General features: G+C 42.2%; 1 protein-coding gene across 1 annotated transcript; it reads right to left on the bottom strand.

The window, feature by feature from the left end:
• Positions 1–2,257: 2,257 nt before the first annotated feature.
• On the bottom strand, positions 2,258–6,924 carry LOC139397418 (E3 ubiquitin-protein ligase TRIM39-like). Its single transcript, XM_071144146.1, has 7 exons — positions 6,352–6,924; positions 5,891–5,986; positions 5,334–5,567; positions 4,833–4,995; positions 3,971–3,997; positions 2,790–3,169; positions 2,258–2,473 (listed from the first exon to the last, which is right to left on the bottom strand). Exons 1-7 carry the CDS (start codon positions 6,922–6,924, stop codon positions 2,258–2,260), a joined length of 1,689 nt encoding a protein of 562 aa, XP_071000247.1.
• Between the last annotated feature and the right edge of the window lie 10,931 nt (positions 6,925–17,855).

Genomic DNA, 17,855 nt, shown 5'->3' with positions numbered 1-17,855 from the left:
AATAGCCTAGACTTATTGCAGGTGTGTGGAGACACATTGTACAATATGAAATTCTAGTCCTAAAAAAAGCATTCCATTGTCACTGACTCACCCAGTGATGCTCAGCTCACTCACCGGCGATGGCCAATGCGCTCATGCCAAAATAGTATTTAGTTATACTTGGTAAAACAACGCTGTTCGCTCAATAGCCCTATTTGGAAGTTGATAACTTGGTAGCCAACAGACAGATTAGTCTTCTCTTTTTAAATAAACATTTTGTGCTGTGCGACACAGGCGCGTTTCTCTCACTCATCACAGCAATGGCCATGCGTTGGTCTATGTTACGCAAATCATAAATCCCGTCTGGCCAAGCATGAATCAATTATCAGGCACATTTTCACATTATGTTTTGAAGGGGGCAACCAGGAGAATTATGGAGTGAACTTGAATTAGCCAAACGCTGATCGCTTTTGATAGAATTTTTACATTACAAACAGTTAAAAGTACTTTTCATGGCACAAGAGGTACTGGATCCAGGCAAATATGTTCCGGAATGAAACAGTCCAAAACTGAGAGACGAGTCAAAAGTATAACCTTTTGGACGTAATGGCTCCCATAATGCCAGATATCAGATATATGCCACACCTCCTTGAATCAGCTTTTCTTTTGTCGGAAGAGAAAATATGCACACGTCTTAAAAAACTATTTACAATTTTATCAAATGTATTGCACAACTTCATTTGTTTTATCACTTTACACATTTGGTATCTACCCCTGTAAACGCCTGATGACGTGAGTATAGGCAAGTTGCTTAATACAAACGCATTTTCTCCCACATTCCCTTTCACCACCTCTCCTTGATTACATTTGTCCTTTTTTGAAAGGAGCTGGTAGAGGAAGCAGGAGTTGAGTAAATCACAGTCCATAGACGTTGTAGTCCGGTGTCTCATTGTGACACGGCTCAGAACACCATCCATAGACGTTATCGTCCGGTGTCTCATTGTGACACGGCTCAGAACATCATCCATAGACGCACAGCCTGTATCCGCAACTCCCCACAACTCTCAACCAACGCGATTCCGGTAAGAGAGTATTCATTTGAATATTTTGATATGGAGAAATTCCTTGAGCTGCAATGAGAATGAATAAGCCAACAGTTCAGTGTTCTAGAACACTGCGGTGCATACACATTCTGAACCAATGTTTAACCAAATGAAAAGCCATTTTCACATTTGTAGACCCTGGTTTGATGCTGGAGATATAGGCTGAAGTGTCAATTGCCAGTTAGTACAAACGGAGGCGTGTCTGACAAGTGCATTTTAATTTAACACTTCCCAGGATGTTTTAACAGCTTGTTTAAACACAGGATTGTGTTAGAATGTCATGGAACATTAATCACCTCAAGTCAATAGTATATTCCAAAGTTGAAAGGTTTATTCATCACCTTGCCACCCTGGAAGTCACCCTCAGTTTCATCAGCAGGCTGTGCTAATGGAGGGCCCTCCGAGTGAGTTGGTAGGGGAGAGGTTTGGTATTCACCAATGGATTGCAGCCCAATAAATCTCTTCTCATGAAGTGTGCACGTCACGCCCAGTAATGGATTCAACAGAAACGGTGGAAAGCCTCACACCGAACCAATGCTTTTAAATCCATGAGCTGGTGTGCAAGTGTACACAAATGTGGATAAGTGGTTTGCAACATTCTGAATGGATAACCAATTGATTTGACTGGCAAGAGTATATACAAAACATGTGCCCAGTTCTACACACTTGGACTGAAATAGGGCTTCAATTGCATAGTCCACGCATTCTCCCCTTCTCAAAATCCACTGGAGGAGGTGGTCAGAGGAGCGGGACATGTTTTCATGCAATTGTTTAAGTGACGAGGGAGCAATTGAGCTTTCCCGGGTCTCCTCAACTCCATTGAGGAGAGGACCAAGGTCCCTTCAGACCGCATCCAATGACATAAAATGTAGACATTAAGGACAGGGGAAGCAAAGTTTGAGAAGCTAGTCACACTGACTCATCCCACGTGAATGGTAATTAAGGCGATGCCACTATAGTAATATTACAGTCCTGTTAGATGGGAGGGACAGCTGTACTTTTTCTACATGAAAGAATGAGCTGGAGGTAAATAAAATATATTTTATTTTGTAAAACTTCACACAAAGAAATATTCATAGACCAATAAGTCTACCTCTAAAACATTTTTGAATTCACCATTTTCTAATGATTCTGACAAGAACTCTGCCCCAAAAGGATTGGAATGTCAATGAGCATCATCGTCCACGTAGGGGGTTTGTTGCAGTGTGGGTTCTAACAATCATGGCATGGTTGGCGTGTTTGAATGAAGAACGGAAGTAGTCAGGGCTGAAGACAGGGAAGAGTCTTTCATTGGTTGGCACGTGTTGGTACGTGTAGAGGTGATCACCGAGATGAATGTCGTAGAATGACACAAGTCGCTTCCGCCCGTCAAAGTACACACCCACATGTGCCTGTAACGTGTAATGAAGCTCATGAATAAAAAGTTAAAGTAGATGATTTTGCCCATTTGACTTGAAAGTAAAGATAAGCAAAACCACCACATCAATAATGTCAAATATCTAGACTTGACAAAAGGCTAACTACAAAGACATGCATGAAGCCAACTAAAATGAACTACTTCGCCAGGTCAAATATCCCGGTGAGATTTCACCCCCTATTGGCAACGAGACGTTTAAAGGAAAGTTACTTATTTTATTTCTTAAAACACCCATCATAGAAAATGTACTAGACTAGAGGGCCCTTTGTGCCCCGTATTCAACTACATACCTTTCTCATTTGTGTTACGATGGCCATAGGGTTGGTGGCAGGGGTGGGCCAAAGCCTCCCCTCACGGTGTACCAGGACCCAGAACCCATTCCCAGGGGTGAGACCCACCCCTTGAGAAGTCATGGAGGACTCAGTTGCCACACCTATAAACCACACATCAGAACCATTTCCAACCCAGTCCTCCACCTCAACCTCCCAGTATGCTCGATGGCTGCTGAACCCCTGAGTGGCGAGGACACACGGCACCTGGGTGAAGCGGTGGGTCGACATAGGGAACGTCCTAGCAATCTTGCTCCGGTCCACCCGAATCTCACAACCATGGGACCCCCTTCTGAACAGGAGCGATGGGTGGGCTGTGCTGGGGTCAGGAGTCACCTCAACTGAGGAGGAGAAGGGATAGGTAGGGGTAGAGGAAAACTACAATCAAATGTTGAATTCATTTTTCAAAGTTGAGCATATAGGGATAGCAGCACCAGGCACTAAATACACTGCTCAAAAAATAAAGGGAACACTTAAACACAATGTAACTCCAATGTGACAGACGGGACAGTCTGGAGACGCCGTGGAGAATGTTCTGCTGCCTGCAACATCCTCCAGCATGACCGGTTTGGCGGTGGGTCAGTCATGGTGTGGGGTGGCATTTCTTTGGGGGGGGGGGGGGGGGGGGACACACGCACAGCCCACCATGTGCTCGCCAGAGGTAGCCGGACTGCCAATTAGGTACCGAGCACATCATGTCTCGCTCCCTCCACCATCATCACGTTGCACCACAGACTGTCCAGGAGTTGGCAGATTCTTTAGTTCAGGTCTGGGAGGAGATCCTGCAGGAGACCATCCGCCACCTCATCAGGAGCATGCCCAGGCATTGTAGGGAGGTCATTCAGGCACGTACTACTGAGCCTCATTTTGACTGGTTTTAAGGACATTACAGCAAAGTTAGTTTTCCACTTTAATTTTGAGTGCGACTCCAAATCCAGACCTCCATGGGTTGATACATTTGATTTCCATTGATAATTTGTGTGACTGGTGTCAGCACATTCAACTATGTAAAGAAAAAAGTATTTAATAAGAATATTTCATTCATTCAGCTCTAGGGTGTGTTATTTTAGTGTTCCCTTTATTTTTTGAGCAGTGTATAAGACACAACATGGAGGCAGACTCAGGACTACACATTAGCTCACCTGTGAACTCTTTAACCAAGGTAATCTCTGAGGGATAAACAGAAGGTAACAATTAGAAAACGCAATTGCAAATGTTTAATGTTGCACATCTGGCCCATACTCATGTTGTCAGACTATGAATGCTTATCTAGAACCAGAGGTGTATCCTACTAATCAGGTTTGAGGAGTTGTGAGGTGGCTTAGGTCAGGTCTGAGTGCAACCCGGGATAACCAGTCAGGTAAATGTTTAAGGCAACAAATCCTTCAGAACCAACCTGCTCCCGGGCAGGCTAACTACTCTGATTTAAGTGTCAGAGTTGAGGACCAGTGAATGAAGTCTGATTTCCCCCCCCTATTGCAAAGATATCATAGTCTCCTTCAACTGAGGAAGAATCAAAAATGTGTTAATCAAATCTTCATTAAAATACCTCATTTAGTAATGACCAAATGCATTTTAAACTTTTGTACGACTCAATATAATTACATCAATAGGTGTGGGGAAAGAGGTCCTCATGCCTTCAGAATAGCCTCAATTCATTGGGGCATGAAATCGACAAAAAGTCAATAACCATCCCAATGGTTCCCACAGTTCTCAAGTTGGCTGGATGTCCTTTGGGTGGTGGACTATTATTGATACACATTCCGGTGCATGTAGCACCTACCATACCCCATTCGAAGGCACTTAAGTATTTTGTCTTGTCCATTCATTCTGAACAGCACACAAGCCATGTTTCAATTGTCATCTACACTGACTGAAGGGATTGTAACAAGTGACATCAATAAGAGGTCATTCCTTTCACTTGGTCAGTATCAAGGAATGAGCAGGTGTTCTTAATGTTTAGGATTCTGTGTATAATCTGACTATGGCTGTGTTCACACAGACCTGAGCCAGCACTGCCATTTCTAGTGAAGTATCCCATCTTGGGTAGTTTGGCCATGTTTTGCATGAAATGCTCCGCAAGGTTCCCAAGTAGATCTGTGGGGATGTTAACGCTGCATGGTCCTCTGATGCCATCTGGAGGAGCAGGAGGGAGAGAGGGAAGATTCTAAGGAGAGAGTGAGAATGAATGGAGTTAAACAAATGCATCATACACGCATGTTGATCCCCCTACAACGATGACCGAGTTGGATGCAAGACGTGTGGATAATCTACAGCATATTAGATTGGTGTAAGCATTGGCTGGAAGAAGTTTCCACCATAGTTGCATCCATGAAGGGGACTGTAAGACAGACTATATTTCTGAAGAATCTAAACCATGATTCCTCACAGGGTAAATTGATTGAGCTACAAAAAACATGTAGTCATTTATGATATAAAGGGATTTGCAGATCAGTCAATCAACTCTCAAGTTAGCTGCAAAGTCAAACACGCCCAATAACTCACATTAAGAAGCTCAAAGGAGTCTGAGGAGCCAATCACTCGCTCCAATGCAAAAACTCTGCTCATCAGAGCAGTAATGTCTTCTTCAAGCGCACAATTCCAATGGGAAGCTGTCCTCTCCAGCTCGTCCACTCTCCTCGAGGCCTCAGTGTTGTAGCGATCGTAGAGCATACTCACCTTGCTGACCAGGGCTACGTGGAAGGCATTCACAAACTCGATTTGCCTCGCTGCTTTATTCTACAAGTAGATGAAACAGAAGTGAGGATTCATGGGATTTGATACCTTCTGGAAATTGCAGATAGAAATGCAATAAATAGCACAGACGCAACTTCTTGATAAATTTGACAGACATTTTCTGTTCTACATGATACATTTCTGAACGTTCTGCAGCATTCCACCCCACCGCCGAAGAGGTCAAAGAGCGGTCTTCAAGCCATGGTAATTTTCAGTAGCAGAACAATGTAAGACCCATGGGAAGTTGGAATGAATTACTTTCGAATTCTATGGCAAAAGATTGCAAAATTACAACAGCGTAACATAGCCAATTCAAATGAAGTCACCTCACAGAGTAGGACTGAAGAGTTTAATTTCTCTGCCTCAATCCGAGTGGCCTTCAGCTTCTCCTTGACCACTGTCTTGGCTTTAACCAGCTGAGCCTGAAGTTAAGACCATAGGTGTTAGCATTCGTGCTGGAACATAAAGCTGCACATGGTGCCCAATAATTATTTTTGATGCACCAAATGAAAGAAAACCCAATGAAGAGAGCCAAAACAGGGTGTGACAACTACCCAAACTAGTCCAATAGGAAACAATGTTCTGTTACAAATTTGTTATAGTGTGTCATACGGAATAGAGCTCAGAACCAGGGATAAAGCAAAATATAACGCAACGGAAAACAAAAACAAGCATTTATTGGACAAGTTCAGGTAGTCCCTCCTGGTTTAAGTCAGTTTGCTTCCATTTGGTGACTAATGAATACAACCCTGGATTGATGAACAGTTGCTCCAAAACTCATTCTTACCTTTTGAACCAAGAACTCTACCCGCATAGTCACAACCAGGTGGGCCGGCGCCTGGTGAGAGTCACACGCCACACACAACATGGTCTTGTCAAAGCAGCAGTAAAGCTCCAGGAGCCTGTTGTGGGTCGGACACATCCTTTCCTCCAGGTTAGCTAGCGGTCTGACTAGCTGGTGCCTGGAAAACCGGGCATTGTGGACCCTTGCATGCTCCAGGCAGTACGACGACACACACACCAGGCAGGTCTTGACGGCCTTGGACATCCTGTCTCCGATGCATATGTCACAGGAGACCTCTCCCGGAGCCAGAGTCGACGACTGGTCGACAACCTCGTCCACTCCACTTGCCCCCTTGAAGCTTTCCACAAGGTCTCTCATGACCATGTTGACCTGGATGTTGGGGGCTGGTGTGAAGCTAGTCTTGCACAGAGCACAGATTGCAGTGTCTCTCGTGTTCCAATAGGCCTCGAGACAAGGCTTGCAAAAGGTGTGTCCACACGGGATTGTGGCTGGGTCAATGAAAACACCAAGACAGATGGAGCACAGGAACTGGTCCTCTGACATTGACAAGGCCATCTCTTCACGCTGTGGGCAAAGGGTTAGAAAACATTGCAATCCCTTTGAGTTTCAAATGAATTAGTCTGTCATTTCATAGTGGCACAGACACACCATTATATAAAGTGACTAGCCTGTAAAAAATAAAAATAAAAATTAAATATTAACATTATGGTCAAAAGTCACATTTGAGAACACCAAAATATTTTAATAATATTTGAGCACAGAGTAAAAATAGATCCCTCAAATAATGTGGGTTGTGTACAAGCTTAGAAATGGCAAAATGACAATGTGGAAAAATACAAATAAATAGTCTCCATTGGACACAAAAATACTTGGCTAGCCTTAAATCATGCTTAAGTCACTCAGCTGAGCATATAACAAAAGCTTCAACTCAGGAAGCCTGCATGTGTAGCGTGCTGGAACATACACTCCAAAAACAGTCTAAACCATCAGATATGCCGAGGTTTGACTATTTAACTAGGCAAGTCAGTTAAGAACAAATTTAACAAGGTTAACTGCCTGTTTAGGGGCAGAACGACAGATTTGTACCTTGTCAGCTCGGGGATTTGAACAACCTTCCGGTTACTAGCCCAACTCTAACCACTAGGCTACCCTGCCGCCCCTATAGGCCATACAAAGACTAGTCAAAACCTTACAGAAAGCTAACAGAAACCATTATTAGTGCGCAACTTGGGCAGGAGCTCACCGGAAAAGTACTAGCACCTCAAATGTTCTACTGCTCGAGCTCCTGTTCCTACACTAAGTATTGTGTAGCTCCTGGACCTAAACAGTTTGAGCACCCAAATTGAGTACAGGCATTCATTTCAGTCCAAGTCAAGCACTGATCGTTAAATTGAAGACATGAATAATAAACAATTAATCCATAACTGCCCAAAGCAATACATTTTATCAGAGTCACTGACACAATAGAGTTGATGTGCACATGCACACAGCCTCAAAACAGGAGAAAGCGGTTGGCAAGAATTTCTGAACTCCAGATAACATCAGCATGGTATTGGCCATCTAGCAGCTTTTAAGCCACTGGTCAGCCATATTGGTACTCTAGTAGGAGCAGTACTTCAATTAAAATGTTACGGACAAATTCATTTATTTTTAAGTTTTGTGTTGTAGTAGGGAGAGTAACAGTCGTCTCAAAATGTCCTTTTTTTTACACATATGTTAATATGTTTAGCTCACATAATAATGGAAAGTCTAAAAGAATAAACATGACAAAAATAGGAACAAATTCATTTCTATAGCTTCCAAATATTTTACAGTGGTGAATGAATACCAATATGGAGGTGTGATGGCTTAAACACAGCACAGTTAGTCATCTAGTGTATATACACTATCGTTAAAGTTTATGGTCACTTAGAAATATCCTTGTTTTGAAAGAACCATATTTTTGGTACATTAAAATAACAAATTGATCAGAATTACCATGTAGACACTGTTAATGTTGTAAATTACTATTGTAGCTGGAAACAGCTGATTTCTCACATGGAATAGCCTTCATTTCTCAGAACAAGAATAAACTGACAAGTTTCAGAATTAAGTTGTGTGTTTCTGGCCATTTGAGCCTGTAAACGAACCCACAAATGCTGATGCTCCAGATACCCAAGTCTAAAGAAGGCCAGTTGTATTGCTTCTTTAATGAGCACAGTTTTCAGCTGTGCTAACATAGTTGCAAAAGGGTTCTAATGATCAATTAGCCTTTTAAATGTATAAACTTGGATTAGCTCACAACGTGCCCTTGGAACACAGGAGTGAAGGTTGCTGATAATGGGCCTCTAGATATTCCATAATGTTTTATTTAAAGCCATTTCCAGCTATAATAGTAATTTACAATTTTAACAATGTCTACACTGTTTGATAAATTTGATGTGATTTTATTGGACAAAAATATGCTTTTCTTTAAATAAACATGTATTCTGCTACGTTCCTTTCACATTCCCACAAATGTCAAAGTGTTTCCTTTCAAATGGTACCAATAATATGCATATCCTTGCTTCAGAGCCTGAGCTACAGGCAGTTAGATTTGGGTATGTAATTTTAGGTGAAAATTGAAAGGGGCTAATTCTTAAGAGGTTAAACACAGACATTTCTAAGTGACCCCAAACTTTTGAATGGTAGTGTATATATTTTATTGGCAACCATTGATTTTTATATCTTTAAACGATTGTTGCAATAAATGGTTAAACTGTTCCAAAAATAAGTGTAATCAACCTTGCAAGCATAGCATTGTAGGCCAAACTGTAGGCTACAGATTCACTCATCGTGCTGCTCTCATAACAAAGTGAATTTACCACACACACGTGAACAGCCCGCCAATTAATTAGTACCAATAGGAAACGTGTCGCTCATCCTGATCTCCAACATGCTTTCACCAACAAAAGGAAATTCTCTTGACAACTGCATTTCCAGTAGTTAAATGCAGCAACAAAAACATGAAACCCATATATATTTTTAAGACTAAGTTGTTCACAAGCATGATAGCTGTACCTCATGTTTTACGCAACTTCTTGGCCATTAGCAAAATCTTTATACTCTCTTTGGATAATTCATTCCAATCGTTTAAAAAGTTAACAGCAGGTATTCTGCATGGAAGTTTAAGTATTTTGATATGTTCACAAATCTACAAAAACAGCCGTTTTACATCCTGGCACAAAATGCAACTTCTTGGCCATGTAGTAAGAAGCATGTGACTGTATCCAACTGGTATGTGAGACTTCACAAATGGTAAATTCCCACCTCCCACTTAGTTCCGAACACAACATTTACCTAAAAGGCCTTAAGAATTCCACATGGGGATGGTACAGCATAGTTGACATTTGACAAACTTTTCTGTTAGTCTTGTCAAAAGTATTCTTTTGAAACTCACCTTTCTGTGTATGCAGCGCAACAACCAAACAGAAAAAAATCTAATGAGTTTCAGGTTGCATTTTGTACTGTAAGCTCCTCCCTCTTTCATGAAGCAATCAATCAGTGGAAGTGCCATTATGATTCCCATACCCACATCTGTGCTCAACAACTATTGGTTTAACCCTGCAGTACACAGATTGAAAACATTGTAATGCTTTTGGTACTTTGAAGACAACCGGGAACTCAGTTAAAAACTAGGTGAAAACATGACTTCTGTGATTTTCAGATCAGAAAGTCAGATCTTGAGAAAGAGGCCAAGGTTCCCAACTTGTAATTCCAAATTGGATGACCATTCAAAACTATTTTTCCCAGTTGGAGATTTTTCCCCGTTTATTTCAGAGTTGTCTGGAACCCACTGAAATTGACTAAATTTGACTACAAATTGACTTAATTATTTTTCTAACTCCGATGAACTTGTTCTATGCAAACATGAAAGCAGGGACTCGCTCCTGCTGGTTCATTCTCTACAACATCCGCAGAGTACAACCATACCTCACAGAGGAAGCGGCGCAGGTCGTAATCCAGGCACTTGTCCTGTCCCGTCTGGACTACTGCAACTCACTATTGGCCGGGCTCCCCGCTTGTGCCATCAAACCCCTGCAACTTATCCAGAACACTGCAGCCGCTTGATTTTCAACCTTCCCAAGTTCTCTCATGTCACCTCGCTCCTCCGCACACTCCACTGGCTTCCAGTCTACGGTTGCAACCACTACAAGACCATGGTGCTTACCTACAGTGCAGCAAGAGGAACTGCCCCTCTCTACCTTCAGGCCATGCTCAAACCCTATACATCAACCCGAGCACTCCGTTCTGCCACCTCAGCTCTCTTGGCCCTCCCATCCCTACGGGAGGGCAGCTCTCGCTCAGCCCAGTCCAAGCTCTTCTTTGTCCTGGCACCGCAATGGTGGTCCTGAAGCTGTCCTTAATCCAATCATTTAACATTTGTTTTAATCCTTTATTTTGCATGTACCACCCTTATCTTGCCACAGAGTCTAACGTTTCACTGGTTTCTTTTCCCCATAACCACTGCACCACCATGTTCATGAACTAAAAAAAATTAAGTTCATTTTAGCTTTGGTAACCCCTATGCTAATTCCTCGTGACCCCTCCACCCTTTTGTCCGTTCTAGGAATCTATTTCAGAATAAGACATACCATGTAAATATTTTTCAGAATAAAATTACAAAATGTCTCATGATATTAAAGTTGCCAGGAGTGTTTGTGTCATGCCCTGACCTTAGAGATCTTTTTTATGTCTCTATTTTGGTTTGGTCAGGGCGTGAGTTGAGGTGGGCATTCTATGTTTTGTGTTCTATGTTTTCTATTTCTGTGTGTTTGGCCGGGTGTGGTTCACAATCAGAGGCAGCTGTCTATCGTTGTCTCTGATTGAGAACCATACTTAGTTAGCCTTTTCCCACCTGTGTTTTGTGGGTAGTCATTTTCTGTTTTGTGTGTTTGCACTAGATAGAACTGTTTTGTTTTTCAGCGTTGTTATTTTTTTGTTTGTGTTCAGTTTGATTAAAAATCATGAAAACATACCACGCTGCACCTTGGTCCTCTTCTTCAAACAGCTGTGACAGTTTGGCCAGAATTTAAATTTGTTACCTCTTTAGAATCCATCCCCCTGTCATTTCACATAGATTCTTGAACGCAAAATACTTTTTCCCGTGGCAAATTTAGCCAATTTCTCATAAGGAATTTGCGACATTTGATCCCTGGCATCTATTAAAAAGTTATGTAAAACGTGGTTTCCTACGTCTTCATTCACAAAGAAACTGTAATCTCTATGAACCATTATCGATCGAACCTAAGCCATACACCGCTGTGTGTAAGTTTCTTGTCCCACTACTTTCAGAAGGATTTGTTGCTGCTCTTTTGAAAAAGAGGCAAACGCTTTACATGCAGCATTTCCTCCGAATGCAGCAGGGTCCATTCCCACTCAAACTTCCAATGCCCAACGGCCCCACATCTAAAACAGGGATCTCTCCCCATATGCTTTGATGTCTTTCTCTACATTTCTTTGTCTTACCTTGGCCATTGAAACTATAGTTAGTGACTTCCCCTGTGGCCGTATTAACCTCTTGCACATCTGCGAAATGAGTGTAGTTATTTTAGACAATCAAAGCATCCTGCTCTATTTCATCCACTACCCCCGCAATTGTCATTTTGATCACAGGTTTCAAACCTGCCTTCAAAGCTACAGTATAAATTCTATCAATGTACTCATGCAAAGGAGTACATCTACTAATTTAGTTTTTATCGGTTATACACTTGTTGATAAAACACCGACATCAAAACACTTGTATATTGAGCTTGCTTGATGTCATTGTGCCATACCACAACAGAATCTCAGTAATTTGAACAGTATTTTTCCCATATTTGAGCCGAATTGTTAGAATGCTTGTGCGCTTCTTTCAGCACCTCCGTGTCTTTAACTTCTTAAGTCCCCTAGCTCTGCTTTACAGGGAGAATCAGGACCGCCTGTCACCATATCAATAGTTATTATTCCCGAAACTCTCCCATCGGTGTCCACTGTGTTTAGATTTCTTCACTCCCGTCTCTAATACACACCTTCTATTAACTGTTGTCCAAGGTAGAGCTACCCACTTTCCCAGAGAATAGTTATGGTATTTGTGCCTATTAATTGGTCACAGCACTTAATACATTGTATTAGACCCAATACTATAGCGTCTGCAAATGTATTACTGGAGAATACTGATGACCTAATGTCTTATTCCAGTGTTGCGCCTCAATTATCACTGTTGTTGATTAAACACATTCCCAAAGTTATTCACACCTATCTTCCCATTTCCACATAATCTGTCATGGCTCCCCACCCCAAAAGGGCATAAACAAACCTCTCTCCTTATTACTATTGCTCATACACGTAACTCAAAGTGTTCAAATATCTTATTGCTTTTTCTTTTACCATGCATGTGGCCTTCCTTCAGAATTTATAGGTAACCGTCTTATCATTATCCACATACACTCTACTGCCTCACAGTAGCTGGGACTTTCGTCCCTCACACAGATCTCGCAGGGAAATACCCCGACTAGGGACCTATCCTACACGGAACCTAAACCATATATTTACGACCGGTCTGTCGTGTCTTTACTATCATTCAATTGAAGACTTCGTTTTTATCAAAGATTCTCTGTAATTAGTATTACGCGATCAAACTGATTAACTTTTTATGGCTGCAGGGGCAGTATTGAGTAGCTTGGATGAAAAGGTGCCCATATCAAACAGCCTGCTCCTCAGTCATAGTTGCTAATATTTGCATATTATTAGTATTGGATAGAAAACACTCTGAAGTTTCTAAAACTGTTTGAATGATGTCTGTGAGTATAACAGAACTCATATTGGCAGGCAAAATCCTGAGTTGAAATCAAAACAGGAAGTCAGAAATCTGAGCTTGTATGTATTCACCAGAGTCCCCAATGAAGTCCCCTTGAGATATGAATGATGTTGCACTACCTAGGGGTTCCACTAGATGTCAACCATCAATAGAAATTATAATGAGGCTTCTATGTTGTTGTGGGAGTGAATGAGAGCAGAATATATCAGCCGTCCATCAAGCAGCCATTTTGTGATCCCACTTTTTCCTCATGGTAGTCACTTGCATTCCATTGCTCATGAATACAAGAAAGAAGAAAGAATACTCCGGTTGGAACTTTATTGAAGCTATATGTTAAAAACATCCTAATGATTGATTCTGTACTTAGTTTGAAATGTTTATTCGACCGGTAATATAACTTTTTGAAGTTTTTTCCGATATAACGCTGACCAGAATTAGCGTTTGGATATGTATACCAAACGCTCTAACAAAAGAAGGAATTTGGACATAAATAACGGACATTTTCGAACAAAACAAAAATTTATTGTGGATCTGGGATTCCTGGAGTGCTTTCTGATGTAGATCATCAAAGGTAAGGGAATATTTATCATGAAATTTCTTGTTTATGTTGATGCCATCTTTGCGGCTGTGGTGTTTTTAATTGAGCGCCGTCTCAGATTATTGCATGCATTTCTTTTTCCGTAAGTTAAAAAATACATCTGACACAGCAGTTGCATTAAGGAGAGGTATATCTATAATTCCATGTGTATAACTATATTATCATCTACATTTATGATGAGTATTTTGTTGAATGATGTGGCTATGCAAAATCACTTGATGTTTTTGGAACTAGTGAATTTAACGCGCCAATGTAAACTCAGATTTTTTTTGACATAAATATTAACTTTATCAAACAAAACATGCATGTATTGTGTAACATGAAGTCCTATGAGTGTCATCTGGTGAATATAATTCAAGGTTAGTGATTAATTTTATCTTTATTCCTGGTTTTTGTGAAGGCTATATTTTGCTGGAAAATGGCTGTGCTTATTGTGGTTTGGTGGAGACCTAACAATCATTTGTAGTGCTTTCGCTGAAAAGCCTATTTGAAGTCAGACACTTTGATGGGATTAACAACAAATATATTTAAAATTATATAAGACATGTATGTTTTAGGAATTGTAATTATGAATTTCTGTGGTTTGAATTTTGGCGCCTTCTATTTTCACTGGTAGTTGTCATATCGATCCTGGTATCGGGATTGCAGCCATAACAGGTTAATCATGTAACTAATTAACTAGGAAGTCAGGGCACCAAGGAAAATATTCAGATTACAAGGTTATAATTTCCCAATATACCCTTTCAGATATTTTCATATCTGATCAATAGTCTTCTGATTAATGAATTATTTACTTTACCTCACATTAGTCTCATTCCAAACGTCGTAAATTGTTGGTTATCTGCACGAACCCAGTCTTCACTATGAGTCATCCATCATCAATTGTCTTAAATAATTAATATTTACTAAGTAATTCGCAGAAATGCATAAACAAACAAAGTAAATGTGGTTACAAGATATGATAGGAGAATGTGCCCTAGTGGGCTAAACCGGCGTGGTGGCTTGTTAGACAAAAGGGAAGTGGGGTTCGACTAAGAAATCATACAGAGTTAATAATTATAACAGTTGAAATGCTAATTTATTTATTTTATTTTATTTATTTTATTTATTTATTTATTTCACCTTTATTTAACCAGGTAGGCTAGTTGAGAACAAGTTCTCATTTGCAACTGCGACCTGGCCAAGATAAGGCATAGCATTGTGAACAGACAACACAGAGTTACACATGGAGTAAACAATAAACAAGTCAATAACACAGTAGAAAAAAGGGGAGTCTATATATACATTGTGTGCAAAAGGCATGAGAAGGTAGGCGAATAATTACAATTATGCAGATTAACACTGGAGTGATAAATGATCAGATGGTTATGTACAGGTAGAGATATTGGTGTGCAAAAGAGCAGAAAAATAAATAAATAAAAACAGTATGGGGATGAGGTAGGTGAAAATGGGTGGGCTATTTACCAGTAGACTATGTACAGCTGCAGCGATCGGTTAGCTGCTCAGATAGCAGATGTTTGAAGTTGGTGAGGGAGATAAAAGTCTCCAACTTCAGCGATTTTTGCAATTCGTTCCAGTCACAGGCAGCAGAGAACTGGAACGAAAGGCGGCCAAATGAGGTGTTGGCTTTAGGGATGATCAGTGAGATACACCTGCTGGAGCGCATGCTACGGATGGGTGTTGCCATCGTAACCAGTGAACCTAGATAAGGCGGAGCTTTACCTAGCATGGACTTGTAGATGACCTGGAGCCAGTGGGTCTGGCGACGAATATGTAGCGAGGGCCAGCCGACTAGAGCATACAAGTCGCAGTGGTGGGTGGTATAAGGTGCTTTAGTGACAAAACGGATGGCACTGTGATAAACTGCATCCAGTTTGCTGAGTAGAGTGTTGGAAGCAATTTTGTAGATGACATCGCCGAAGTCGAGGATCGGTAGGATAGTCAGTTTTACTAGGGTAAGTTTGGCGGCGTGAGTGAAGGAGGCTTTGTTGCGGAATAGAAAGCCGACTCTTGATTTGATTTTCGATTGGAGATGTTTGATATGGGTCTGGAAGGAGAGTTTAGAGTCTAGCCAGACACCTAGGTACTTATAGATGTCCACATATTCAAGGTCGGAACCATCCAGGGTGGTGATGCTGGTCAGGCGTGCGGGTGCAGGCAGCGAACGGTTGAAAAGCATGCATTTGGTTTTACTAGCGTTTAAGAGCAGTTGGAGGCCACGGAAGGAGTGTTGTATGGCATTGAAGCTCGTTTGGAGGTTAGATAGCACAGTGTCCAAGGACGGGCCGGAAGTATATAGAATGGTGTCGTCTGCGTAGAGGTGGATCAGGGAATCGCCCGCAGCATGAGAAACATCATTGATATATACAGAGAAAAGAGTCGGCCCGAGAATTGAACCCTGTGGCACCCCCATAGAGACTGCCAGAGGACCGGACAGCATGCCCTCCGATTTGACACACTGAACTCTGTCTGCAAAGTAATTGGTGAACCAGGCAAGGCAGTCATCCGAAAAACCGAGGCTACTGAGTCTGCCGATAAGAATACGGTGATTGACAGAGTCGAAAGCCTTGGCAAGGTCTATGAAGACGGCTGCACAGTACTGTCTTTTATCGATGGCGGTTATGATATCGTTTAGTACCTTGAGCGTGGCTGAGGTACACCCGTGACCGGCTCGGAAACCAGATTGCACAGCGGAGAAGGTACGGTGGGATTCGAGATGGTCAGTGACCTGTTTGTTGACTTGGCTTTCGAAGACCTTAGATAGGCAGGGCAGGATGGATATAGGTCTGTAACAGTTTGGGTCCAGGGTGTCGCCCCCTTTGAAGAGGGGGATGACTGCGGCAGCTTTCCAATCCTTGGGGATCTCAGACGATATGAAAGAGAGGTTGAACAGGCTGGTAATAGGGGTTGCAACAATGGCGGCGGATAGTTTCAGGAATAGAGGGTCCAGATTGTCAAGCCCAGCTGATTTGTACGGGGCCAGGTTTTGCAGCTCTTTCAGAACATCTTCTATCTGGATTTGGGTAAAGGAGAACCTGGAGAGGCTTGGGCGAGTAGCTGCGGGGGGGGGGGGGGGGGGGCTGTTGGCCGAGGTTGGAGTAGCCAGGCGGAAGGCATGGCCAGCCGTTGAGAAATGTTTGTTGAAGTTTTCGATAATCATGGATTTATCGGTGGTGACCGTGTTACCTAGCCTCAGTGCAGTGGGCAGCTGGGAGGAGGTGCTCTTGTTCTCCATGGACTTCACAGTGTCCCAGAACTTTTTGGAGTTGGAGTTACAGGATGCAAACTTCTGCCTGAAGAAGTTGGCTTTAGCTTTCCTGACGGACTGTGTGTATTGGTTCCTGACTTCCCTGAACAGTTGCATATCGCGGGGACTATTCGATGTTAGTGCAGTCCGCCACAGGATGTTTTTGTGCTGGTCGAGGGCAGTCAGGTCTGGAGTGAACCAGAGGCTATATCTGTTCTTAGTTCTGCATTTTTTGAATGGAGCATGCTTATCTAAAATGGTGAGGAAGTTACTTTTAAAGAAAGACCAGGCATCCTCAACTGATGGGATGAGGTCAATGTCCTTCCAGGATACCCGGGCCAGGTCGATTAGAAAGGCCTGCTCACAGAAGTGTTTTAGGGAGCGTTTGACAGTGATGAGGGGTGGTCGTATGACTGCGGCTCCGTAGCGGATACAGGCAATGAGGCAGTGATCGCTGAGATCCTGGTTGAAGACAGCGGAGGTGTATTTGGAGGGCCAGTTGGTCAGGATGACGTCTATGAGGGTGCCCTTGTTTACAGAGTTAGGGTTGTACCTGGTGGGTTCCTTGATGATTTGAGTGAGATTGAGGGCATCTAGCTTAGATTGTAGGACTGCCGGGGTGTTAAGCATATCCCAGTTTAGGTCACCTAACAGAACAAACTCTGAAGCTAGATGGGGGGCGATCAATTCACAAATGGTGTCCAGGGCACAGCTGGGAGCTGAGGGGGGTCGGTAGCAGGCGGCAACAGTGAGAGACTTATTTCTGGAGAGAGTAATTTTCAAAATTAGTAGTTCGAACTGTTTGGGTATGGACCTGGAAAGTA

The sequence above is a fragment of the Oncorhynchus clarkii genome, unplaced genomic scaffold (genome assembly GCF_045791955.1).
Source record: "Oncorhynchus clarkii lewisi isolate Uvic-CL-2024 unplaced genomic scaffold, UVic_Ocla_1.0 unplaced_contig_5255_pilon_pilon, whole genome shotgun sequence".
In the NCBI taxonomy this organism is placed as follows: Eukaryota; Metazoa; Chordata; class Actinopteri; order Salmoniformes; family Salmonidae; genus Oncorhynchus; species Oncorhynchus clarkii.
The sequence above is the reverse complement of the archived record's forward strand: the minus strand, read 5'-3'. Positions and strand labels throughout refer to the sequence as shown.

Coding starts and splice junctions, on each gene's coding strand:
- LOC139397418 (XM_071144146.1), bottom strand. CDS start 6,924: ATGGCCTTGTCAATGTCAGAGGACCAGTTCCTGTGCTCCATCTGTCTT. Junction 4,996..5,333: donor ACTCCTTTGAGCTTCTTAAT/GTGAGTTATTGG, acceptor CTCTCTCCTTAG/AATCTTCCCTCTCTCCCTCC. Junction 3,998..4,832: donor AAATGGCAGTGCTGGCTCAG/GTCTGTGTGAAC, acceptor TTTATCCCTCAG/AGATTACCTTGGTTAAAGAG.